Raw genomic sequence first — 25,959 nt, forward strand, 5'->3', positions numbered from 1 at the left:
ACCTGGTGGCAACGCTCCTCCTAATGCACCCCAGGACCCCGCTGGCCTTCTTGGCCACAAGGGCACGCTGCTGGCTCACGGGCAGCCTGTTTTCCACCAGGACCCGCGGGTCTGACATGCATCGCCCCTCGGGGCCGTGCCCACCCGCAGCGCGCTCCCGGCCACCGCTCCCCGCGCCCTCCCGCCGGCAGGGGGCGCGCTCCCGCCCGCAACGCGCGCCCCCGCGGCACCCCGCCCGCCCCCCCGGCGCGTCCCCGCGCCGCTCCGCGCGGCGTGTCCCGGCACCCATGGCCGGCGTGATCCGGCGGCTGGATGAGGCCGTGGTGAACCGCATCGCGGCCGGCGAGGTCATCCAGAGGCCGGCCAACGCCATCAAGGAGATGATCGAGAACTGGTAATAACGCGCGGGGCGCGGCCCGGCCGTGCGGGGCGGCGTGTAGCGGGGGGCGGGCGAGGGCTCGGGGGCTCAGGAGGGGCAGTGCCCGTGTGGGTTGTGCTCGTACCGAGCGCACGGCGGGGCAGCTCTGTCCGGGAAGCTGCCTTCCAGATGTCCGCGTTTGTGTTCGGTGTGCTTTGTTCTTGTCTGGGAAACTTGGGAATCGTTCGCTTTCAGTGCCAAGTTAGTAATTCATAGGATCAGCTTAGGTTGAAAAAGACCTCTAAGACCACTGAAAGACTGCCCAGTCCACCACTAAACCGTGTCTCTAAGCAGCACATCTGCACGTCTTTTGAATACCTCCAGGGGTGGTGACTCCACCGCTTCCCTGGGCAGCCTGTTCCAATACTTGGCAACCTTTTCCGTAAAGACGTTTATCCTAATATCCAGTTTAAACCTCTCCTGGCCCAACTTGAGGCCCTTTCCTCTTGTCCTATTGCTTGTTCCTTAGGAGGAGAGACCAACCTCCAACTTGCCACAACCTCCCATCAGGTAAAGGGCGATAAGGTCTCCCTTGAGCCTCTGTTTCTCCAGGCTAAACACCTCCAGCTCCCTCAGCTGTTCCTCATCACACTTGTGCTCCAGACTCTTCACCAGCTTCGTTTTCCTTCTCCGGACTCCGTCCAGCACTTTAATGTCCTTGTATTGAAGGGCTTAGAGTGGACACAGTACTTGAGGTGCAGCCTCCCCAGTGCCAGATAGAGAGGTAGAATCACTTCCCTGGTCCTGCTGGCCACACTATTCCTGATACAATCCAGGATGATGTTGGTATTCTTGATCAGCTGGGCACACTGCTGGCTCATGTTCAGCCAGCTGTTGACCACCACCCTCAGGTCCTTTTCCAATGGGCCTCCAGCCACTCTTCCCTTGGCCTGTAGCACCACTAGCTTGTTGTGACCCAAATCCAGGACCCAACACTTGGCCTTATTGAACCTCATATGATTGGCCTTGGCCCATTGATCCAGATCCCTCTCTAGAGCCTTCCTGCCCTCCAGAAGTTCAACACTCCTACCCAACTTGGTGTCATCTACAAACTGACTAAGGGTACACTTAATCCCCTAGTCCAGGTCATAAATAAAGATGTTAAACAGAACTCTGTCTGGCATAGTGAGCTGCATCAGCTGTGTGAAAACAAGCAACAAATTCTGCAGTAGGTTTCAGTAGTGGGGAGAGCAGGTCTACTTATTGGACTAGGTACCTCCTTAGTTTTTAAATTTCTGAAAGTTCTTCATTAGTATTGTGGATGGTGATTTAGAATTACGTATCACTGTAGTTAAAAAGGAAGGAGACTGTAAAGATTCACGTGTAACAGGATGAATTCTAGTATGAGTGATGAGTAGAAACAACTTATCACCTGTGTGAGAAAAAATAAATTTTAAATCATCATGTAGTCCTTTATTCTTTAGAATGCTTTCTTGGTTTCTGCAGTTTGGATGCTAAATCTACAAGTATCCAGGTAATAGTTAAAGAAGGTGGTTTGAAGCTCATCCAGGTCCAAGATAACGGCTGTGGTATCAGAGTAAGTAAATAAACTTGACCAGCTGTATGCTGGTGTTTAATACAATCTTTTAAAAGTTATTTCAAGTTATGAATGTTTTTCATCCTGAAAAACTTGCAAAGTGACTATTGCTTGTCCTTTTCACGTAGAAAGAAGATCTGGACATTCTATGTGAGAGATTTACTACAAGTAAACTGCAAAAATTTGAAGATTTGGCTAGTATTTCTACATACGGTTTTAGGGGCGAGGTGAGCTCTTCATCAAGGTTTTGAAACTGTTCATTGTTGCTATCCTGCTGTAGTGGGATGTACATACTATCTCATTCCCAGTACTCTTTACAGAAGCTTCTGTTTTCTGAAAGTCGGCCGTGTGAATATGGTTCAAAATATATTTTTTGTGTCTTTCAATATTAGATAGATGCCTAGGGAGAGGTATGTATTCTTCTTGCTTTCTGGAATAAGATTTTTTTTTTTTTTAAGTAAAACAAGGCTTGTTTTCTCAAAGGCTTCTTCAGGAACCTATAGGTAAAAGGCAATGAAAGATCTGAGTGGAAGGTGTATCTTTGATGTCAGACTTTTGTTCTAAAACCACACTTAAAATTAAATGTTTGAAATCGTACATTTGTCTTCCTTTGCTTTTGCTATTAGATGAAGTTATTATTTCTGACCCCTCAGATATACCAGTTCTTCATATTCTCATAGGCTGTATCTAAGCTCCTCTGGAAGAAGTCATGGATGAGTTTAGCTTTCTGCACCAGATGAACAAGATATATACGTATGTTGCCGGTAATCAGATGTGTAGATCCTTACATGCTCCAGAGGGCAGGCTGCTTAAGTCCTCTCCTCGCACACTTGCGACATAATCCTTTCCACAGTCAGTGGAATTTGGTCCCGAGGCTGGTTTCATCTGTGCAGACTTGTCCACTGAGTTTTCCAGGACAAACATTGTTACCTGACTCTGTAGTACTACCTACAGTCAAGATAAGAACTTGGGTCAAGATGAAGAAATAAGAGCTAAAACCTTCCAGCTGTTTTTTTGTTAACGAGAAAGAAAAGAGCCCAAGTGTAATAAATTTGCAAATTTCTTTTAGTTTTATGGTTAACCATTTGCACTTTAAGAGGTAATGAAATGTTAGAAAGGCCAGAAGAAAGTCCCCAGATAAAAGTCAGCATTACAGATATTAAAGTTTGTTAAAGCTTTACTGACCTGCAGTTTTCTTCTAAGGGTTTTTATTAATTACTTGCAAGTGGCATATCAAAATTAAGCCATGCTGTTTGAAGTGTGTACACACCTCAGTGTTCTCCAGAGTCAAGGTTTACAAAGATGCTTTTTCTCTTTCCCTAGGCATTGGCGAGCATCAGTCATGTTGCCCACGTTACAGTAACAACTAAAACAGCTGATGCAAAGTGTGCATTCAGGTATGCCACCTATGATCCATGTGGCTTCTGCTGCATGGAATAAGGAACAGATCTATCTCTTTTCAGTGCTCTTATTAAGGAGGAGGGTAGGGTAAGGGTAGTTACAAAAAAAGACCTAGAATGTAAGAAAACGTAGTTTGAGTGATTTTTATTTCAAATTGTAAATGTAAGCTTTAGCTAAACAATGCATTTTAATATTTGGGGGTGGGTGGCAGGGAATCTTAAAGGGGATTCTTCTTCAGCAGATAATGTAGGATAAACACTTGTCTTTACCTCCATTACAGGATAAAAGACTGTATATATACATGGGCAGCATACAAATTTCACAGTTTGTATGAAACTATGCATCTGTATAACTTGCTGAAAGACCTACATGGGTCAGAATCTCTTATGCTCAAAGTCCTGTTACAGTCAGAATGGAACAGATCTTACAGTAAAGTCAAGAATTTCTTGTTAGTATAACCAAAGTGTAAAGTCTAGTGGAAGAATTGTTATTAGGCCATATCTAGTTTTCTAAAGAAAGATAAAATGCAATAATCCTGCCTTTACAGGAAAAGTCTCAGTAATACAATTTCAAAACACTGCCATTATCTGCCCCTTTTCCACTTCTATTATTCCTACTCCCCCACTGCCCCTATGGCTCTTAAAATCAATGAAAACAGTTTTCCTCTAGCAGAAACGTGGGGGAGAGGGATTGATTCACAATGGCCCGAGTTCTTTGCTGGGAGGAGTATGATGATAATGGGATTTCTATTGTTTCTTTCATTGTCATCGTATGTCTGTGTCTGCCCTCCTCTAAATCTATGTGTTTGATGACTTTTTATTTTCTTTCTAGAGCTACGTACAGTGATGGAAAAATTAAAGCCCCTCCGAAACCCTGTGCTGGAAACCAAGGAACTCAGATCACAGTAAGCTTTTGTGCCTGTTTTCTCTTGTCTCTTTTCTATTCCCTGGTTATTGGGCTTGCATGAATTTTATTGTAAGATATGTTACAATATCGCCTTGTGAAATATGTTGTTGTTTTGTTGTTGTTGTTGTTTTGGTCTTGTTTTCTTCACCAAGGTAAATTTTTTTTTCTTCTTTCTTTCTTCCTTCTGAGGACAGCATAGTCATTTGCTATCAGAAGTATTTCATAGTCCGTCTGGACTGCTGAAAACGTCAGTGGACAGTTAGGGTTTACAAAAAGATGGGACTGTGGACAGTGGTCTACGCTGTATGAGCCAGAGTGAGAAGATGAGGGCTGGCGCAGGAAACTGCAAAACCACTGTTTTCCAGTCATAGCTTTGTTTTCCAGTCATATCTTTCATATATCATAGCAAGACTTGAATGTGAATTGGGATTAGAATTGGCATTAGGATTATGAAGAATAAGGAGCTCAGATTGGGAAGGCGTGTGCATTTTGCACAGCGTAGGGTGGGAAGGGGAAGTCTGGCCTAGGAATCTGCAGATGTGTCTCTGCTGATGGAGCATACACCCAGCAAGCTTCACGTGTCAGTGTTTAGGATAATGTGTCTTGAAAAGAAGCTGGACTTTAAATTTCTGCCTTTCTCAGTATAGCAGAAAGATAATTTGCATGTTGTTTAAATAAACAGTGAAAATGTACAGTTTAAGTTGCTGCTCTAATTACATTAACAGCCTTGAGTGCAGCAACTGTTTTAGCATTTCATTAAAACATGGTGGAATCAGGGAATCCATTGTCATCTTCGGTAGAAGGTATATAACTTTCACTCTAAAGGGAACTGTGGAGTTGTTGTTATTGGTGAAAATACTGATGTACCAAAATACTTGAAAGCATGCGTTTTCACTCAATTGTCATTTTGTTAGGTGAATCTAGGAGGTAAGGAATAAATTGAATGTTGATCCTTCATAAACTAAAGTATTCTCAGAAAATTTATATATTAAAAAAATAATAAAATGGATTTAGATTAACTATATAGTAAGAGAGGATTTTTAAAATTATTTGTAATTGTGACCTTTCCCTCTGTAGGTTGAAGATCTCTTTTACAACGTAAATACAAGGAGAAAAGCTTTAAAAAATCCAAATGAAGAATATGCAAAAATACTAGAAGTTGTTAGCAGGTAAACTAAAATAGAAAACTCCAATTTTGTATACTGCTGTGGTGGGGTTTTTTCAGAGGGACTGGCATGTATGTTTTTGGTGTAATTTTTTGTTGTTGTTGGTTTTGTTGTTAGGCTTTCTTTTTTAACTGTTTGTTATTGTGCAGTGTCAGATAACAGTCCATCCAATTTGATGTGAAAAATCCTGAGGAAAACCAGCATATTCTATCTGTGACTATTAATTATTTGTAAGAATTCCATCAAAGAAGCAGTGATAGACTTGAACTCTAAATGCACTTGGGCTGAGTAGAATCCATGTAAAAACTGCACAGGAGCATTGAGATTGGCAGAATTCAAAACACCTGAATGGCAATTTCCCATCCACAAAAAGGAGTAATATCGCTTTAGCTGCTGGATGTTCCCTTCCTGGGCCCCTTGGTTGCATCTTTTGCTGTGTGCAGAGGCTTTGCAAGCAGTATCTACACAATCTAAACGAAAGAACTGCTTCACACTTTCAGAAAACACAGAAGGTAGCAAACAGTAGCAAGACTGTACACCAAGGGGTTAGCCTGTTTCCCAAATGAGCTATTTCAGAATCTTTACTAGTCAGGCAGACTTCAGTCAGGAGGTGGAGGGTGAGGTCCTGCTGCTGTGTGGAACAGCATGATATAAAGTCTTGCTGAGTTACAGGCTTCCAGCTCATTGGTATTCTGTTTTTATCATTAGGATTTTTCTGTTATTTAATTTTGGTTTGTTTTTTTTTCCTCCTGAATTTTTGAATTCCCAGTCACAGCAGTCTGTTCTCTGTCTACATGTTTACATTTCTCATCTTGCAAGGTTCTGTGGTATGTTTGTTTCTCAGAATGCAGTAACTTCCCTAGAAGTTTGAGCCAAGGTTATGCAGCTGTGGTGTATCAGAATTCAGCCCTGGGACCACAGGCTGCTGAACCATCTGGGTAGGGGAAGTTAGAAGGGCGAGCTGGCCATTACTGAGATCCTTCTCCATAGTAGTTGAGGACATTTTGCTGGTTTTATTTAGTTAAACCTATGAAGTGAAATTGAACTAACCAGGTTTACAGAGGTTGATCCTTTATTTTGAGAATTAAGCTAATGTGATCCTTGAATTTCATATGGTGAGTTATAAATAGAAGAAAGTTAATTTTTATAACAGTTCAGTCTACAAAAGCTCAGTTTGGCTCAAATCGCATCACTGTCTAACAGGAAGTGAAGTTGCTTGTGCCCATTACTAGCTGCTTTTCAGCAATCAGGGCAAATAATCTTTTCTCTCACATACTGCAGACTTATGTTTACCTGTTTTTCAGGTATGCCATCCATAACTCAGGCATCAGCTTTTCACTTAAAAAGGTGTGTGGATAAAGTCTTTATAACTTCACTATGTGTCTGTGTTTATATACATAATATGTATATCTGAAAATTTGAACTGCATCTTTGCAATAGGAATAGCACACAGAGTCTTCCCATGTACTAAAATGTTGAACTGTACATTGATGCAGTTTGGATAGAAAGCACATCAGTTAGAAGTAAACAAGAAAAGTTTGTCAAGGGCTTGAAATTTTCCATGTGGTCAGCGTTATGTTTTGGTTTAGCTTTATGAGCTGTTTCAGCTTCTCTTAAGAGTCTGATTACAAATTACTGTATGAAAGAGGATGGGGTAGATGTTCTGATGAACAGTGTGTGTTCCTCATATTCCAAAATGAAATTACTGGCCTGGATGGGTCTGATGTGCTCTAGCAAATCTTGTAAACCTGTGCCATTTACCATTTATTGCTTTTTTGAGCACAAATAATTAATAAGAGTATGAAAACATTATTATGATATTATGTTCCGTGCCTTTGTTTTAGAAATGCTATTGTTTAGAATAAAGTGTTTGTAAAACTTCATCCAGAAATGTGAATTGATTGATACTCATTTTTTTTCTCTTTAGCAAGGTGATACCGTGTCAGATGTTAGAACCCTATCCAACGCCTCAACAGTGGACAACATTAGATCCATTTTTGGAAATGCTGTTAGCAGGTATGTTGTTGTCAAGTTTACTTTTGACATGAAGTTTTCTAGTGAATCATCCTCCCTTTCTCTTTTAAAGACGATGGGTTATGCTAAGTTTTCTTGTTTCTTTAGAGGTGAATTGCAGGGAAGAGAGAGTGCTGCAATAAGAGAGCTCTCCCCTCTCTTCAAGAACATATAGCTTTTCTTTCTGTACTGAAGGGAAGAGGGAATTCACAAAGTTGTTCCTTTAATGCACTAAAAGGGAACCATCTAACTACCTGCATGCTCGTGCGAAAACAGCAAGCTGAACCCGTGTTCTCTACAAGTTCCTAGGCTCTTGCTATGCCATGAAAATCTTATTGCTTCTTACCAGTCTGCTATCTGATAAATTTTAAAGCTACTCACAGTAGTTTTTCTGAAATCTTATGGTTTCTTATTTTGACAAAAGCTGAGTAGTTAAGGCTATGTCAATCAGACAGAAAAGTTAAAAATAAATAAAACTAATCATCTTTTGAAGACATATCTGCCACTTTAGGAAAAACTCTCTCTCTCACATTCAACTGTGAAGAGTTCATGGAATGGATTTGTCCCACAAACACTTGGGTGTCACTTTGATTCTGTTACTGAAGTCACTTCAGATATAATGAATGTAACTTTTAATGGAAGCACCTTTAGGAAGCACAACAAACTAGAGAGGCTGCTTAGTATTAAATTTTGTGGTGTTGTTTTTATTCTTCTTAAGCATTTGTTTTTGTCTACTACGAATGCTCTTTTGATACAGCTTTTTCTTTGTACAGTTCAGCACAGTCCATTTCAACTTAAATGCTTTTGGTCATTTGTTTTCAAGCAAAAATTGTATTTTACCAGTTGAAAATGGTGTTATTTTGACTCTAAAAATGAACACATTGATAAAAATCAATTATAAAAATGGTGCTCACTATATTGAGGTTGAATTGGAAATAGTCTTTTCTGTGTTAAATTTAGAAGTTGGCATAATGCCTTGTTAGAGAGCTGTGCTCACAAACTGCCAAAATGGATTTTCCTTAACTAATGAATTATAAAAATTATTAAAACTGTTATGAAAATAGTTAATATTAGGATCTGTGTGCATGAGCAAGAGAGAAGTTTTCACATTTTGATGACTTCTTAACAGCCCATCAAGAAATAATAGATTACGAAAGCAGGCAGAGAAGTCCAAGAAAAAAATGTGCTCATCCGTGGCTGCTGACAATTTTGAAGTGTCCTATTACTGTCAATGACTTACCCAGAGAAATGCGTATTAGAATTATCAATATGTTATAACATTATGAATACTGTGATGTGGTATTAATGTGAGTAGTTTTACAGACTCCAATCATACAACATTACTAGTTTACATTTACTTAGGAAACAAAAACAATTCAGTTCAGGTAAATAATTATTGTGGCCTAGCAACGAATGTTTGAATTCTCAAGTAATTTTAATGTTTTCATTACTGTGATATAAATAAAATATAAATCAGTATATTGCTACTTGTGAGTACTGTTTGAAATTTCCATCAACAGAAGAATTAATCTTATGTTTGTTTCTGTCAAACTTAATAGAGAACTGATAGAAGTGGGATGTGAAGATGCAAATCTGGCCTTTAAAATGAAAGGTTACATCACGAATGCAAACTACTCTGTGAAGAAATGTATATTTTTACTCTTCATAAACCGTAAGTTTGAAAAAAAAAAGGCAGCATTTTGTACAGTTGTATGTTGCTTACATAATAATCAGAAGGACAAAACTTTCTGCAGACCTACAAATTTATAAGCCTCTTAAACACATTTTGAAGAATAAGTATTTCCATTAATTATAGATCCTTAAGTGTTTTCAGATTTGCAATGTGCATCATGCTTTGCGCTCTAAATAATGAAAGAAGCTAAAACTGAGCCTAAAGAAACTTAAGCTTTGGAGTATCGAGGTTATGATTGTGTCCTGCCAGCTTACACAGAGTGATCTCTCCATTCTGTAAGAACCCTGGCATGAGGTGCAACAAACCTTGACTGTATTGAAATAATGAAAAGATAGTTTGGTTGTTTTGGTATTTGTGGAAAAAAAGACTTAAAAAACACACTAAGATAATACTGTCTCTTCCTGGTTTTATATGGAGAATAAATAGGCCTCGGGGGGAAAAATGGGTATAATAGATACCCTTTAAAGGCACCAAGCGTGAATGATGTTGGTCTGAAGGAGTAGTTGGGCGCTGTGCAGTGTATTTCAGTCGGGCTCTTTGGAAATAGCCTTTTGTTCTGTGTTTCAGATCGGTTGGTAGAGTCAGCCGCTTTGCGGAAAGCCATAGAAACTGTGTACGCTGCTTATTTACCAAAAAGTACCCACCCATTCCTATACTTAAGGTAAAGTAATAGGAAGAAGTAGCCTGTTAATGCTATCTCGTAGGATATAGCTAGGGTGAGTAGGTTTAAAAGGACACTTCTGTTCCTGATAATAGTGTTAAGCACTGCACTGAGGTAATTAATTGCCAGACAGAAGATAATTAAATCACATTAAATCTTAAGAAGACAGGCCTTATTTTAGAAGTAGTGAATGTCTGTAATTCAGCTGAAGTCCTTTCATATTAATTCATGATACACTGCAAGTAAAAGATATTTCTAAAAATGGGGGTTTGTAGTTGTAAAATAGAGAGATTGGTTTAAGCTTACCTATGTAAGCTGATTTTGGTGAGTTTGGAGTAGAGTCCTTCAGATTAATTATTTTTAATGTACTAAACAAATATAAATAAACAGACTGTAACGTAACTTTAGAAGGTTTCAAAATCTTTTTGACTTCTTTGCATAGGGTAATACCCCCAAGCTGGAGAAATTTTGTACTGAACCAATTTGTGCTCTCTCAGCCATCCGTGGGATATTTTAGGTTAACTTCTTTTAAAATGTTTTTCAGTCTGGAAATAGCCCCCCAAAATGTAGATGTGAACGTGCACCCTACAAAACACGAAGTCCATTTTCTTCATGAAGACAGTATTCTAGAGCGTGTGCAACAACATGTAGAGAGCAAGTTATTGGGCTCTAATTCTTCAAGGATGTACTTCACTCAGGTGAGAACATGTATGAAGTGACTGCAGCTCTGCACTATTTTAACCATCAGAGATACTGATGGTTTACTCTGTTCAATACTACAATCTATGCAGGGATTGGTAACCATCAGTGGTTCTACTGGTACCTTGAGATCTTTGCTCTCTGTTTCAGGGATGAAATTGCTGTAGTATACCAATCTTAACAATGCAGCAAAAGAGAGAAAAAAACCTATGAAAACATTTTAAATACTTTTGTGTCAAGTACCTGACCGGTCTTCTTGATTTTACAAGTATGTTGACCTTCAAATGTGGTAAATTGATTTTGTATTCTGACCTGGTTTATGTGAAGATGTGACTGAGGAAACTGTTCTGTGTATTTGACAACACTTTTAATCTGACCAGAAAAAAAATCAGGAAGATTTTCTAATATCTCTTTATGTAGAACATAGCATAAGAATTAAGATAATTTTTTTCATTTGAGACAAAGGAAAGTTAACTAATGATTTTAACTGCTAACATGATGACATTCACTCTATGTGGATAGCAGATGCAAAGCTGGTGGCCTGTTTAGGTGGTTGACACTGTGTTTTTGGGGTTTCAGACTTGCCTCTGAGCAGTAAGATACTGTGAGAAGTGTGGCTGATCTTTCTGGTTTTGTTTTTTTTTCTTGCTGTTCAATGTCTTCTCTTCACTTCCTCACATCTGTCTGAATGAAGACATTGCTTCCAGGTGCTGACTGTTCTTCCAGTGAGGTTGTAAAGTCAGCAGCCAACTCTTCTGTGGTTTCCAAAGGAACCAGTGATAAAGTTTACGCGCATCAGATGGTCCGCACTGATTCCCGAGAGCAGAAATTGGATGCTTTTCTTCAACCAGTGAACAAACCCCCAAACACAGGCCCCGCTGAAGTGACAACAGAGGTTAATGCAGGACCTCCAGAGGCTGCAAGCAGACCACAGGATGCTGAAATGGAAGAAGTCAGTGATCTGGTTGAAATGGTTGATGTTCAGGAGGATGTAAGGAAGCCTGGAGGGCTGAGTGAGAGTGGGCACTTGTCTCCTGAGTCAGTGCCTTCTCGGTAAGTCTCATCTTTCCTGAGGTGGTGCAAGGCTACCTATTTATTTCATAGCATGGTCCTGAAACTGTAGATTGTTCTGATCTCTTTGGAATTCTGCTTTTCCAGAAGGGAAACACTTCCTAGAGTAACTCTTCATGACATTTTATTGAGAAATTAAACTTAATCTGCGAACTGTAAATTACGTAACTTGTGATAAATTCTGTAACTGGAATGGGATTTCCATTCATGCTGGAAGACAGGAAGCAGTATAAATAATGAGAATTAGTTCAGGCAGGTCATACTGGTCTGTCTCTCTTTGGAGGCCCCATATCCTACTACATGAGAAACTACATCACTGAATTTTGCAGGGATTACCTTAGTGAAGATAAAATTGCAGCTCTTGCAGGAGCTGTTACGAGAGGCCAAAGTTGTCTGATGGAATTTGATTTTGCCCTCCCCAATATTACAGAAAAATGACCATGGGAAAAAAAAAATCATTAGAAATATCAACATTTTTTTGATATGTCCTTTAGAGGCCAGTTTGCTTGGTACTTAAACAGTTGTCTGATGTGATTGGTATTAGTGTGTTGTAAATTCTCTTAAAATTCTGAACTAACTTTTCCTAACAGATTATGCCTTGGAAGCAAAATAAAATAGTCTGTTGTTCTGGGAATCCCTGGGAAACTTCCTGCATTCCTTGTGTTAACGTACAGCATGTGAATTGAGCATCCCATCTGTTGTTGTGTTTTGCCTAAGTGATAGGAGAATTGACCTAATTCTTTCTGGTTTGGTATCGCAGAAAGAGACCACGGGAAGACACAGATGTAGAAATGGAGAAAGATGACACCAGAAAAGAGATGACTGCTGCCTGCACCCCTAGAAGAAGGATTATCAATTTGACCAGTGTATTGACTCTCCAGGAGGAAATAAGTAACCGGGGACATGCAAGTAAGCAAGCCTTTTACTTCCCAAGATTATTTTTATTCCACCAACTCAATATGATTGTTTGAACTGCTGAGGAAAAAGGTATTTAAAAGGAGGCCCAGTCAGTTCACTGTGCTGCTAAGCAAGCTTTTAACAAAAGCTTTTGCTTTTCGTTTTCATTTGTATCTGTCCCACTTACATGAAATGATGAAACTGATAAAATATTTTTCTCTTTTATGGTAAAAATTGTTTTCGTAATAACTTTTTTATAAATTACTGAAAGTCTTGAACTTTAAAAAGCATGTTCTCACACTTTACTTGTGCTTCAGAAAATGTTTTCCAGAAGACTGGTAATTCTGAGCCAGTAATTCCATATCTGACTGTCATTGTTTAAATACTGAAATCAAAGAGTTGCCCCTGAGCCACAAAATATCCAAAAATGTCTCAAAATACACAACAGAACTTGTGAAGCTCCCTGAAGTTGTGTCTTGCCTTCACATGTGTAAGAAATACCTGTAAGACACTTTAAGGAGAAAGAAATCCCTCCTCACAACATTACCTTTTCCAGTGGAATTTGGGTAGTGTAGTGCTTTGTACATGCTGTGACTGCAGTGCTGAACCTCTGTAATGAAACTGCTCCCAAGGATGGCAACCAGTGAATTTTTCTTTGTGGAATGCCTAAAATGAACTCTTTAATGGAATCTGACTTCTCATACCTTTCCCAGCCTTCTCATTTATGTATACTAAAAAAACTTACTTTGTGAGAGAAAAATAAAAAAATATGAAGAAAAAAATTATGGACCTATTCTATCACAGTTTCAGAATTCAGTCTGACAGTACTAGATTGTGTTGCAAAGCTGGTTTAAATCTGCAGTTTTCTTTGAAGTACATCTGTTCTCCTTCACTAATCTCCTGTGGCTGGAAATGAATTTTGGAAAGCTATTCAAACACAGGGATTTTAATTTTATTTTTTTTTAATTTGCATTTGTTTTATAACTGTTTTATAACCATTCTCGTAGATACTTTAATAGTATGAGTGTGCATGGAAATTATTAATATTTCAAAATGTGAATAATTGGTAGGACAGGCCTATAAGAAGAAGCAGGGATATAGTAGTGGCTGAACAATAATCTGCGACTTTAATGCTAAAAAGACAGCAGTCAACTGAATAAATGAGGGCAGACTTGCAAATATGAAATTATATCCTTTTGATTTTTCCCCATCCCTGCATTTTTTCAGAACTTCAGGAGATGCTACGTGATCACTCCTTTGTTGGCTGTGTCAGTCCACAGTGGGCTCTGGCCCAGTATCAGACAAAACTGTACCTTCTCAATACAACAAAACTCAGGTAAAGAAGCTGTTAAACTTTTTGGCAGCTGAAATAAGTACCAATTATGAAGCTAATTAGAAGAAGGAAGGAAATGACAGGAAAAACAACACGGCTCTCTTGTTGCCTGTCCGAAAAGTCATGAGGCTAAAGATTTAGGCATTCCGTTCGGAACAGTGGAAACAATTCTGACACACGTGGGAGAAGTTTCAGGGAATCAGTGTAATTAAAATGACAGCTACTGTATTGTTTGCTCGCAGACAGTGGGAAGGGAAAGGCTTTTTCTTGCTTTATGATCATCTATCTCCATGATCTATGATCATCATCACGATCTGATTCAGAATCATCTCAGCGCATAGTATAAAGATGAGCAAGCAGAAGCTTCAGAAAAGTCCTGTAAAACATTGTATCAAGTTGGGTTAAGAGTATCTGCAGGACATGATTGTAACACAAAGTTTTTAATTTTGCAGATGCAGCCTTACATGGCCAACTACATAAATTTTGTAACAAATCAGAGAATATACTTGAGATAGACATGTCTATCAATTTCTCAGCTCCTGTGCATTTCTTGCAGTGCAGCAAAGGAGTAAAGAAGTTTATAAGTTATCAGGGAATAAACTGATATTGGTAGGATGCTTCAGCATGCAACATTTCTGCACCAGTGTGACTGATGATGTCAGAAGCTAAGAAATAAATTTAAATGTAAATATCTAGATAGTGCATGTTAATCTTTAAACTCTTTAGTTAAAGCAAGATCTTTATTAATATGACTGGATATGTACATCTCATGTTTCTGGGATGATTCTTACGTTCCCTTCTTAATTATGGTAACTTGAAGATATGTGATCCTGTCCATATAACTAATTTTGTGCTTCAATTCAGCCAAGAACTCTTCTACCAGATACTTATTTACGACTTTGCAAACTTTGGAGTCTTAAGGTTATCTGTAAGTATAATTTTACATTACATCCTACATAACAAAGGTTTTTTTAAATGTATTTACATGAAGTCTGTCCCTTCAGACAAATGCATAGATTTTTTTGCATGGTCCAGTTGGTTATTGTCCACTACAAGAGTGTTGTTTTGTTTCTTTTATAGTAAGAACAGAATGTAGAATACTCTTAATTTCTTGTGTCTACCACTGTTAAATTATCATCCTGGGTGCTTGTTATTAGTGCCAGTTGTAGATATTCACCAAGTTTTGCTGTTGCTCATTACATTAGGACAAATAATTAATTTGAATACACAATCTACAGAAATACAGTGTTGATTGCCAGTATTTATCCTGCAAATATCGCAGTACTTGGCAGGATTGGGTACTTGGCACAGAACTATCAGAAAGAAATCAAAACCTTTTTAGACTGGTTATGATAAACAGAACTGTTTGTTCTGCAGGGCATATGTGGCATATTGCAATTAGTTAGTATGTGAAGAAAGAAGCTACAGATTTCCAATAGACCATTCTGTTTGTTAACAAAAGTTTTACCTTGTACATTTTTAGGAGCCAGCTCCTTTATATGAGCTTTCAATGCTTGCTTTAGAGGATCCTGAAAGTGGCTGGACAGAAGAAGATGGCCCAAAAGAAGGGCTTGCTGAGTACATTGTGGAGTTTCTGAAACAGAAGACTGAGATGTTGAAGGATTATTTTTCTCTTGAAATTGATGAGGTGACTGCTGCTATTACTGACAGTAAATGAATGGTGGACTTGGCAGCGTTAGGTTTACAGTTCGACTTGATCTTAAAGGTCTTTTCCAACCTAAATGATTCCATGATTCTACATTTTGGTAACAGATACCTCCAATAGTTTGTTTGCAGTGCTTAGTATCACCAAGAACTAACTCTGGTAAAATTTAGGTGGCTTACCCCTTTCATTAAAAAGGCTCAGGATTTATGCTGCCTTTAAGAAGAGTGCTACACAAAGTTTATATTTAACTAATTACCAAGTAACAGAATGGGTAAGTTGGAACCCTTTCCCAGTGAGTGATCTGGTTCAACCTCCCTGCTCTAGCAGGGTCATCCTAGAGCATAGGATTGCATCCAGACCGTTTTTGAATGTCTCCAGTGAGAGAGACTCGACAGCATCTCTGGGCAATTCACAATTTAGTCATTGCTTCCATAACTAGAATGCAGATTTCTTAACCAACAGGTGCGCTGCTTAACCAGCTCTTGAACAAGGCTGGGCTGCAGCATCACCGTGGTTCTCAATGTCTCTCTCTTTTTTTTATGTGGCCTAATGCATCCCTTACTTTATACAAAAGTGAACAGCTTCATCCAGCCCAGGCACTTCATTTGGATGTTCTCCTGGGAAGTGGGATCTGTGTAGCTAGAGGAAGAGGCTGAATTCAGGTTTTCCTTAGTCGAGTGAGTTAAATCCATGCCTTGTGAAGTTAAACAATGCCACTAACCCTCTTCTTGCAATGTCTGCCTGGCATCAGGCTTTAAAAACTTGAAACTTCAGGTACTCCTAAGGCTCACTGAGTTTGGGAAGAATCAATCTTATATCAAATGATAGTTTTGGTGCATTTACTGCAAGGAAGAACTTTTTTTTTTACTGAAGCATCAATGTTGCCTTTCAGGAAGGAAATCTTATTGGGTTACCACTTCTGATAGACAACTATGTTCCACCAATGGAAGGACTGCCCATGTTTATCCTTCGATTGGCCACAGAGGTATATTCTCTCAATGATATTATTAATTTACAATTACTTTGTTAACTTCACATTTAAGCAGCTCCAGCCTTTCCTTTGCAGTTTCTGGTGCAGCTTAAATGTACTGTCACATTTTCCAGATGCTTTTGCTATGGTTACTGAATAGTTGTGCTTTGCCTCTGTATTATTAACTCCTGACTGAATGAGCTTGTATTTTGATTTAAAAGCCGACACTCCTACACTTTTTTTGTTCTATTCCTTTACCTTATCAGCACAAACATGGCCAATACATAATTATGACTTTTCCATATTAAGACTCTCTATCAAGTCTCTGACTGCTATGCAGATTCTATAAAATGACTTGTTTTTCTTGTAACAGGTAAACTGGGATGAAGAAAAGGAGTGTTTTGAAAGCCTAAGCAAAGAACTTTCCATGTTCTACTCCATCAGAAAGCAGTATATAATAGATGAAGCCAACCCAACAAACTCTCAGGTACAAAGAATACTGTAACTAGTCCTGTGAACAATTAACAACCTGTAGGAAACTTCTGCTCTTTCAGCTGTAGACTTCTATCCCAGCTCTTTCAGTGAAGTGAATCAAATAGCAGTGTGACAACATTCTGCAATAATGTGGCTTAAATTTTCTGAGGTGTTACATGTATTGAGAGAACCTTTTAACTCTGGGCATTGCAGTGTACTTAATATTATTACAAAAGTCCTTGGCCTCTGAGTTTTGGATACATTTTTACGGTATATCTCTATAGAAGAATAAGGATGCATAAATTAAAGATGACTGTGTCTAAATATCTGCTTAATTATTCTGTTGAGTTCACCCATTCTACAATGACTTTACAGTCCTTAAAATTGACTGTATAGCATGAACTTCTCTAATACTAGCAGAATTTTACAGTTGCTTCAGTTTTACATAATAAAATTTTTTAAGGAATGGTCTCCTCTGGTAAAAGAGAACTTCAGTTTATTTGTTTGTCCTTTTTCTCCTGTATTTCAGAATGAAGATTCTGACTCTAGTTCAAAACCATGGAAATGGACTGTGGAACATGTGCTTTACAAAGCTTTTAGGACTCATCTTTTGCCTCCTGAACACTTCGCAGAAGATGGCAACATTTTGCAGCTTGCTAACCTGCCCGACCTGTATAAAGTTTTTGAAAGATGTTGAGCAAATAGTTATTACCAACTGTTTTTTTTAGATAGGAACCATTCCTGTTACGTTCAGTTTATATAGTAGAAGATAAAACTGGAATGTTGATGGAGGAAAGAAGAAGAGGGGATTTAGTATCATACTAAACTACTAACATGACAGCAAATGGTCTATTTTCCTTCTGTTGATCAAAGTATAAAAAGAATCATTTTAGCTTTGTCTAAACCCAATCAAAGTTTCTAAAATAAAATCTCCACTTATGCTCTGAGTTTCCCTATTGACCAATCTGCTAACAGAATACAACTTCTACTGCAGAAAATTAATTGGGTTAAGTGACTGTAAAAGAAAATGGAGTTAAATTTAATTGAAATGTGAGTGCTTTAACTTTGCTTGCTTCTTGAAAGTGAAACAGAAGAAGACAGGTAACCTGTTTTATGACTGTTGTCTGGCAGTACCTGCAATGAGAATATACCTGCAAAGCACTTAAAATCATGTGTTACTAGAGAAGTTAGTCTTGTAATATTTCAGGCCCCTTGCTGAAATAAGGCAAACCCCTTCCCTTTTAATTAAGGAATCAGAAAATAGAAATGGTCTGGCAGATAGTAAATGAGCATGCACACATAATATTCATTGTCTCAAATTTATTGAACAGGACTTGGGAGATCTGCTACATACAGGGCTGTGTCCCAACAAGGAAAGCATTATTCTAAGTAAGTCCAAGAGGCATCTAGCATCCAAACCAAAAACAAAAGCAAGCTTCAGTTTTGCAATGTAAAGATTTCTGTTCCGTTTGAAAGCAGTTCTGGTGTAAGCAGAAGCATGAATGCTCTTGAATTGCAAAGCTCCCACACCCTGCCTTGCTTTGAGAAATACTCTTGAAGGGCAGCAGTTTGCAACAGGAGAGCATCTGATATGAGTCCAAAAGAATAATTCCTCTTGGATGGGCATTTGCTGGCTTCAAGTAAAGTTCAACACAGGGGCTGTGTAACTTCAAATATTTCAGGAGTGCCAAGTGCAGATGCTGATCATTTCCTGCCTGGGATGTGCAGCTTAAAAAGAGTGAAGTTCTTAATAGCAGAAAACCACACTGCTCCAGAAAGCATCTTCTTCCTTCTGTTCCCCCTCTTTGAATCCTGTCAATGGCATAACTAACTGGAGAATCATGTCTTCCTGAGCTAGCCAGCCCAGCAAGTGAAATCTGAAGTGAGCCCCTGGCTTGAGCTGGGCATAGCCCACATTACTTCCTGGCAATGAGGGGGCACTGTGATGGTGGAGAATATAGGAACTGCTAATGGAAAATACATTTGTATTGTGATTGCACTGTATCCTGCCCGTGCTACATTGTGCTTGTTTTGTGATACTGCTGAATCACTTTCCTAAGTCCAAATCACATATAATGGCCTAATATATCAAATAAGTAAATTTGATTAAACATGAAAAGCTCCCTCCATGGAACATCCAAGAGAGCCTGGACTCTGACACGTACATGTGAGAAGTGTCTGTAAGTAACCACAGACACGCTTAAATTGTATGTTAAGTGTGGCAGCATTTGCCCTGTCATGCCGTGTGAAAACACGAGCTCCTCATCACACTGTTCTACAGGTTCCTGAACTCTCACAAAAAACTAATAACCCCCAAAATCATAAATATATTCCGAGTTATGTTAACTTTCTCCCCTTTTTGGTATTTTTTCACCCTTCTGGTATTTAATAGAAACCTGATTACATAGTGCCAAGTTCCTTGCACAAAATGAAAAATGCTCATAACAAAGCTGAAATAGTTTGGTTTTAGGTTTTTTTTTCAGTCTATATATTTCAGAGCTTTAAGCAACTTGCTGCAGTTTAACTGCCTCCCTATGGGTAAAAAACGCAGGAAATCTTTCTTGCAAAATATATTTTGAAGTTGAGATAGCAATAAATCATCAATCAAAACATTCCTAAGCTCATCACGGATACATGACAAACAGCTAATGGAATCAGTTTGGTCAACAGCTTGCTGGTTTTTTTTTCCTTTTAGATTCTTCATTCAAATCTGCTTCTTGAAACAAGTCTCTTCTTAAATCTCATTTTCAAGCCCAATAAAAAGAAAATGTGACACATTACAAAGTGCACACAGCCACTGTGTTCCCAACAGTTCACAGATTCAGTTTTTCAAAATCAGAAAACCTGATTCATTAAACCGTAAGCACTGTGTAAGAATACGGCTGTTGAGGATAGAGATGGACTCAGAAGATGTGGTTTTGGTGCCCTCTTGCCTACAAACCATTGTTCTAATTCTGCTCTAATTATTATTTAGTCTACGCAGTGAAAGTATATACTGGGCCAGGGAGTAAAAGCGAAGATAATTAATCATCACTTTTTAGCCCATTTCTTTGGTGTGATTGGTGGGGGAGGCTGCTTAATGTTCTTGAATACCAGGAATAAATTCTCAGTCAGTTTGCAGTGGGAGTAAAGAACAGCCTCTTAACTTTTGGTCCATATGTGTGTTAATTCACCAGACAACAAAATAAGGCTCTAAGAATATTGCTCCAAGGGAGTGAATTGAGGTATTTTCAGTCCAGCTTCTTTAGCCTAGGCTGCAGTGTTATGGCCTCTTGTCCATCAAACCAACAGCTACCTGTCACCTGTGCACTTTCTGTGCTCCAGTTTGTGAGAAGAGGGGAAATACAGTTCATTAAGGACATAGAAGGCAATAAAAATTTCTGAAGTTTAAATTCAGCTCTTCTTAAATTCAATCTCCTGGAGTCAGTGAGGAGTGAGGAGGGTGCAAGGACCAGCACAGGATCAGAGCCCACCAAAGCTCACCCGGGGAGGGTCTGCAGGAGCCAAATCCCAGCTGAGGGCATTCCGCAGGGAATCCCAGATCCTGACATCTCTGCACAGTTAAGGAAAACTGACAGCTTTGCACGGCTGTGCCATGCCAAACCACACTCCTCTCCAAAAACCAGAAAATAGGGAAAACATCTGGGGAGCAACGGGAAGAAAAGCTACTGATTTCACAGGTGGGTTTTAGAATGCATTTTATCCAGGCTGGGATTTTCCCTACCCGTCCACCAGCGATTGCCCTCGTTTTTACCCCGAAATGTCCATTCCCTCCCCAACATGTCCCTTTTGTCCCCTCCAGAATACACCCTCCCCATCAGTGACTCTCCTGCTCCCGCTCACCGCCCGCCCTGTCCCGCTCCGCTCCTGCTCCCGCTGCCCCCCCAGCCCCGTCCCGCTCCCGCCCCATCCCACTCCTGCTCAACCCCCCGCCCCGTCCCGCTCCCCCCACACCCTGTCCCGCTCCGCTCCGCTCCCGCTCCCCCCCGCGCCCCGTCCCATCCCCGCCCCGCTTGGTCCCGCGGTGCCCTTGGCGATGTTGCGGGGCTGCACCGCTGGACCTCTCCTCTCCCCCCGGGAAGCTGCACGCGGTGGTAAACACAACTTCAGGCTCTCCAGGAGATCGTCCCTGGCTTAAGCGGGGCCCGGGGGGCGCGTCCGCTCTTTTGCCCCTTCCGCGGCCATCGGAGACTTTTCTTTGCCGATCCGATCCGCGCTCTGGGAGCACTGGAGGTGTTTGTGGGGAGCGGGGGCGCGGCTGCAGTGCCGCTCCCGGCCGTGTCCGCCAGGCGGCGCCTGCGAGGCTGGGGGGCAGCTCCCGGTGAATGGTTCTGGTCCGGACAGGGCTCGGGGCACCTCACAGCTCTGCTTTGGGCTTGGGGGGGTTATTTCTGTTGGGTTTTAAGGCAGAGAGTTGATTTCCGTGTCGGTCTTGCTGCTTGCGATTCTTTCTTTTGGTGGCAGTGAATACATTTGATAAGCCAGGGAGTTCTACAACTCAGTTGTTCTAAATGAGGTGATTCTCTTAGTGAGCAACTTGAGTTGTTAGACAGTGTGGACTGCAGAAGGATTTTTCTGTCAACTAATTGTTTCTCAATTTCTTTTAAAGCCCTCCTACAAACTCTCCACCAGTGTGCTTCGCCACACTTGCCATGGGGGCTGGAGTGAGAAGCAGTTGGAGGTGTTTGCTCAGTCCCTGCCTTCCCCTCAGTTCCCTGGGACTCCAGGTAATCACAGCTCACCTTGGTTTTCCAGGGCCCTTGCTGAAGAGTTTCTAAGTGTGGCCCTGAGATTCTCTGGAGGTGGAATTGATTGCTGTTTCAGAGCATGTCTCACTGGGCAGTCTGTGTTTTAACACTTCCCAGGGCAGTATAATTGCAGCAGAAGAAGGGTAATTATTCATCTGAAGTTGTAACCAAGTGCATGAGAAATCCTAGTAAGGCACCTGGATATATATTTAGGTATTTGAGTACCTTTGGCTGGTAGAAATAGCAGACAGGTTTTCTATGTGGATCAGCTGGAGACAAAGTGGAGGGAAAACAATTTACTGCAACAATACATGGATGAGACAGAAAATGCTGGTGCTGGAACATGTTTAAGAAGCCAGCATAGGGAGCTTCAATCTTCTAAAATTAGACAAAGTAGTGAAGGATGTTGATGGAGTATAACGTGTTCATGTTTTCAGCTTTTTGACTTGACTTGCTCATGTGAACAATTTGAATAAGGGATGTTCTTGCTGAGAATTCCACCTGGTAGATCTTCCACATCTAGTATTGTATCATGGACAGTGTTCCAAATAGACTGGAGATAAAGTTTTGAATCTTAGATTTTTAGTGATCTGGAGCTTGGATGTTTTGTAAGGTATGAGAAATTGTGACTTTAGAAAGTGGATGAACTAGTCTCTGTACATATATCTCAAACAACCTCTTCTAACTGAAACAAGAACTCCTCCTATGAAAACCAAATTTCCTTTAAAGGAAAACACATTACATGCTCCTGAAGGAGCATTTCGTCTTTTTAAGAGTTCAGAGTTGTCTTTGTCTGGAGGTTGATGCTTCACATAATGATGAAGTGTTTTCTATGAAATATGCTTTCAATTTTTTTTCTCACTGCCTTTTGTTCTTCTGATAGTCTATATATCCATGTAGAGTCAGGAGGAAGAGAGGAGAGCACTGAATTATGCTTTGGTAAGCTATTTTTGTAATGACTTAATTCAGTTCCTCACTCTAAACCAGCTCAGTGTCACCAGTTTCAGTCATGTAATGGCTGTATGAGATCTAAATTAAAGGTGATGGTCATATTTTTACTTGGTAGCTGTACAAGCCTTGGTTCAGCATTGGTTGTGCATCAGTGCACACACATGTAGTGGTTTGAACCCATCTAGGAAATGGTTAACTTAGGACAGGGAACAGCAGCTTTATTTTGCTCAGCCTGCTAGAGGCCAGTGAGGTGTCAGCCCTTAATTGTCGGAACCCTGATTTTGGAATTTAGCCTCACAATTAGTAATCAGTAAAAGAATTCAGAAAAGCATTTAGACATGCACCTCTGCGAAAATGTATGACATTACCTCTGTTGCCTGTACTACTTGGTCAAGACAGACTGTGGGCAGTAACTTTGGAAAAAGAGGTTAAGATTCTGAAAGGAGAAGACAGTGATATGAAAGGTGTGGAAGCAAATAAAAAAGAGAATAAGGAGCAGGGCAGCAGCTAGAGTGGCTGGCAAGTAGCTTAAGGAAGTTACACTTAAAGGGAGGAGGTGAGGACAGCAAAAATAATTAAATAAGAAGAGGTGGTGCAGAGCTATGGAAAGGAGAATGGAAAGGAGGCAGTAAAGGAAAAGTTTGATCATCAGCAAACCCTGAAAAAATGAAATCAGGACCACAAAACTATTTGTATTATGTGAAAGAAGCAGTGGTCCTGTGCAAACTGAGTGCCCCTTCTCTGCTGTAATTTACATTAAGAAGCTTCTCGTGCTGGTTTAGTTGCAGAAGCTGATAAATCAGACAGAATCTGGAAAACAGACCTTTAGCAAGAAAAGCTGTGACTTTGTGTGTCTGGAGGAGAGTGGAGTTCCTGCTCCACACCTTAGGACTAGTGAGGGATTTATCTTTCTCTTCTCCTTTCTCCTTGTTTCCCTCCCCGCTCCAAACCAAGTTTGCTTGGTTTGGATTTTTATTTTCGCCTCATGTGGATCACAGTGCTTTTTGAGGATTTGGGAGTTAATAACTGCCTGGGTTCAGATCAAGTTGCAACCTGAACTCAGTTTATCAGCTGCTCCGGGACCTCCCTCTTTCCCCTCTAGTTTTAAGTGGTCCATGCATTAAGTCTATTCTTAAATTTGCTGTTTTGGGTTTTTTGTCCTTTCTCTTCCCCTCTTACAGAGGTGCTGAACGTTTACCCCTCAGTCTGGTTTCTGACACTATGTGGAATTTATCAAAGATCAGTGCTGAGGTGACCTTAGGTTAAGAACATATAAAAATGAAAAAAAGAGCAAATTGCTTAGATTTGCACATAAAGAAAACCAAAGGTGAACTGACAGCTGCAGAGCTGTCCAGAGGCTGGGCAAGGAATTTCTATGGCTTTGGGGTTTGAAATGGGAAGTAATGAGAGTGGCAGAGAATAATTATCTTTTATTATTGCTTTGTAAGTATTCACAGCTACACAAGTCTGCTCCAAGGCCGGATTATGGTGGATAATCCAATCCTAAATAAAAGCACATAGGATTAAGCTAAATCTGAGCACATGCAGTGTTGCACAGATCAGGAGGAGAGTTCAGTGCCGAGAACACTACCCCCAGATATTGTCCATTGAAAAATAAAGGAATGGCCTAACAAGGAGGAATAAAGTTGATATCTCCTAAATCTGTTTCATTAGAAAAACAAGTTATGTGTTGGAGAATAAAGAATATTTATATTTCTATGAAGGTATGACTCTATTTCAGTTTCATTTAATATAGTCCCAATGTGGACAGAATGAAAGAGGAGGAATACTTGAGGAGTTTGGTAATTTTAATATAGGCACTGGTGATTCTTGTGCTGGAGAGAGCTTAGTAACACATGAGGTCCTTGAGAGAATTCTTAGATTATTGGTTGAATGAGTGGCCTCGAGCAGCTGTTAAAATGTTTTCTCTTGAGTTGAGTTTCAGAGTTGTGTGATCCTGGACTCACCTTGTTCACCTGACTTGGACTTCCTGGAGAAAAAGGTAGAAGAGAGTTGCAGTAAGAATAAAGAATCAAGTCAGCTGGGATTTCAATCTTTTGCACGTGTTCTTTATTTTCTGGCTAATGGGAAAACAGTTCTTTATCTTAGATTGATATGATGAGGAATATTTCTTGATACTGGTAGGATTTAAAGCTTTCCATAGATCCCATTAGCAGCCCAAAGTAGAATTGGGCATTTGAGCATGTCTAGCCTTTGAACAGACACCAGGTCTACTGCCTCACTCAGGCACCAGGTCTACACTTTGGACATGGACACCAGGTCTACTTTCTGGAAACAGAGACCAGGTCTACCTGTTTGATTTGGGTAAAAGGTCTGCTCGTCAAACACAGGCACCAGGTCTTCCTGCTTAAGAGACCAGGTTTACCAGTCTGACTTGGGTACTAGGTCTACCTTTTGAACATAGGCACCAGGTCTACCTGCTGGAAACAGACCAGGTCTACTTGTTTGACTTGGGCACCAGGTCTACCCCTTGAACACATACACCAGGTCTACCTTCTGGAAACAGAGACCAGGTCTACCCACTGGGAGGGAGATGAAAAAAGAGACCAGGTCTACCGGCTTGGCTCAGGCACAACACAAGGTCTACCCGCCGGGCACGGAAAACAGGTCTACCCTTTGAGCACAGACACCAAGTCTTCCCACTGGAAACAGAGACCAGGTCTACCTGCCTGATTCGGTCACCAGGTCTTCCCGCAAGGCACAGACAACAGGTCTGCCTTATGCAAAGAGATACCGGGTCTACCCGCTGGGAACAGACACCAGGTCTACCCGCCGGACTGGGACACCAGGTCCACCGGCCCCTGAGGGAACGGGGGGTGGTGCAGCGCGGAGGGGCCGGGCCAGGCTGGGCGGGCAGAGCGGGCGGGGCCATCCCGGTGCAGCCGGTCCTGCAGCGCCCCGGGGGGTTGTCCTTGCAGCAGTGCAAGGGGTGCAGGGAACGCAGCAGTGTGCAGCGAGCTAGGGCGGGGCTGTGACCCAGGAGGGTGTGCATAGTCCCCCAAAACTCGCACCCAAAACGAACCCGAAACAACCCCAAAGCCCAGAGACAAACGCCGCGGGATGGCGCTGGCCCCGCCCCCCGGCTCGCGCTGGCCCCGCCCCCCGGCTCGCACTGTCCCCACCGCCTGGCCTCCCGGCCCCGTCCTCCCCGGCCCCAAGAACGCCGCTGTCCCTGCAGGCTGCGCCGCCGCTCCCCCTTCCCCATGTCCCGGGAGAGCTGCCGGACGGGACGTGACCTTTTTTTTCTTTTTTTTTTTTTCTTTTTTCCCCCTTTTCCTTTTTTTTCTTTTTTTTTTTTTTTGAAATCCCATTCCGTACTCCGGGAAAAATCCAG

The 25,959-nt window shown here is 40.8% G+C and overlaps 1 protein-coding gene across 2 annotated transcripts; it reads left to right on the forward strand.

The window, feature by feature from the left end:
- Positions 1–258: 258 nt before the first annotated feature.
- Positions 259–20,050, forward strand: MLH1 (mutL homolog 1). Of its 2 annotated transcripts, XM_050318654.1 has the most exons (19): positions 259–394; positions 1,865–1,955; positions 2,084–2,182; positions 3,279–3,352; positions 4,188–4,260; positions 5,340–5,431; positions 6,733–6,775; positions 7,356–7,444; positions 9,001–9,113; positions 9,702–9,795; positions 10,340–10,493; positions 11,189–11,547; positions 12,326–12,474; positions 13,690–13,798; positions 14,660–14,723; positions 15,279–15,443; positions 16,354–16,446; positions 16,805–16,918; positions 17,435–20,050. In XM_050318654.1, the coding sequence occupies exons 1-19, from the start codon at positions 288–290 to the stop codon at positions 17,600–17,602; spliced, it is 2,250 nt and encodes a 749-aa protein (XP_050174611.1). In that variant the 5' UTR covers positions 259–287; the 3' UTR covers positions 17,603–20,050. The 2 variants fall into 2 exon arrangements, with proteins under 2 accessions (XP_050174611.1, XP_050174619.1); XM_050318662.1 differs by lacking the exons at positions 259–394; positions 1,865–1,955; positions 2,084–2,182; ... (3 more) ...; positions 6,733–6,775; positions 9,702–9,795.
- The last annotated feature ends 5,909 nt before the right edge of the window (positions 20,051–25,959 follow it).

This window comes from Myiozetetes cayanensis, unplaced genomic scaffold, assembly GCF_022539395.1.
Source record: "Myiozetetes cayanensis isolate MyiCay16 unplaced genomic scaffold, myiCay2020 scf1, whole genome shotgun sequence".
In the NCBI taxonomy this organism is placed as follows: Eukaryota; Metazoa; Chordata; class Aves; order Passeriformes; family Tyrannidae; genus Myiozetetes; species Myiozetetes cayanensis.

Excerpts from the sequence above, each read along its gene's own strand:
- MLH1 (XM_050318654.1), top strand. The coding sequence starts at position 288 with ATGGCCGGCGTGATCCGGCGGCTGGATGAGGCCGTGGTGAACCGCATC. Across the intron at positions 7,445-9,000 it reads TTTGGAAATGCTGTTAGCAG|AGAACTGATAGAAGTGGGAT; the intron begins GTATGTTGTTGT and ends CAAACTTAATAG. Across the intron at positions 9,114-9,701 it reads ATTTTTACTCTTCATAAACC|ATCGGTTGGTAGAGTCAGCC; the intron begins GTAAGTTTGAAA and ends TCTGTGTTTCAG.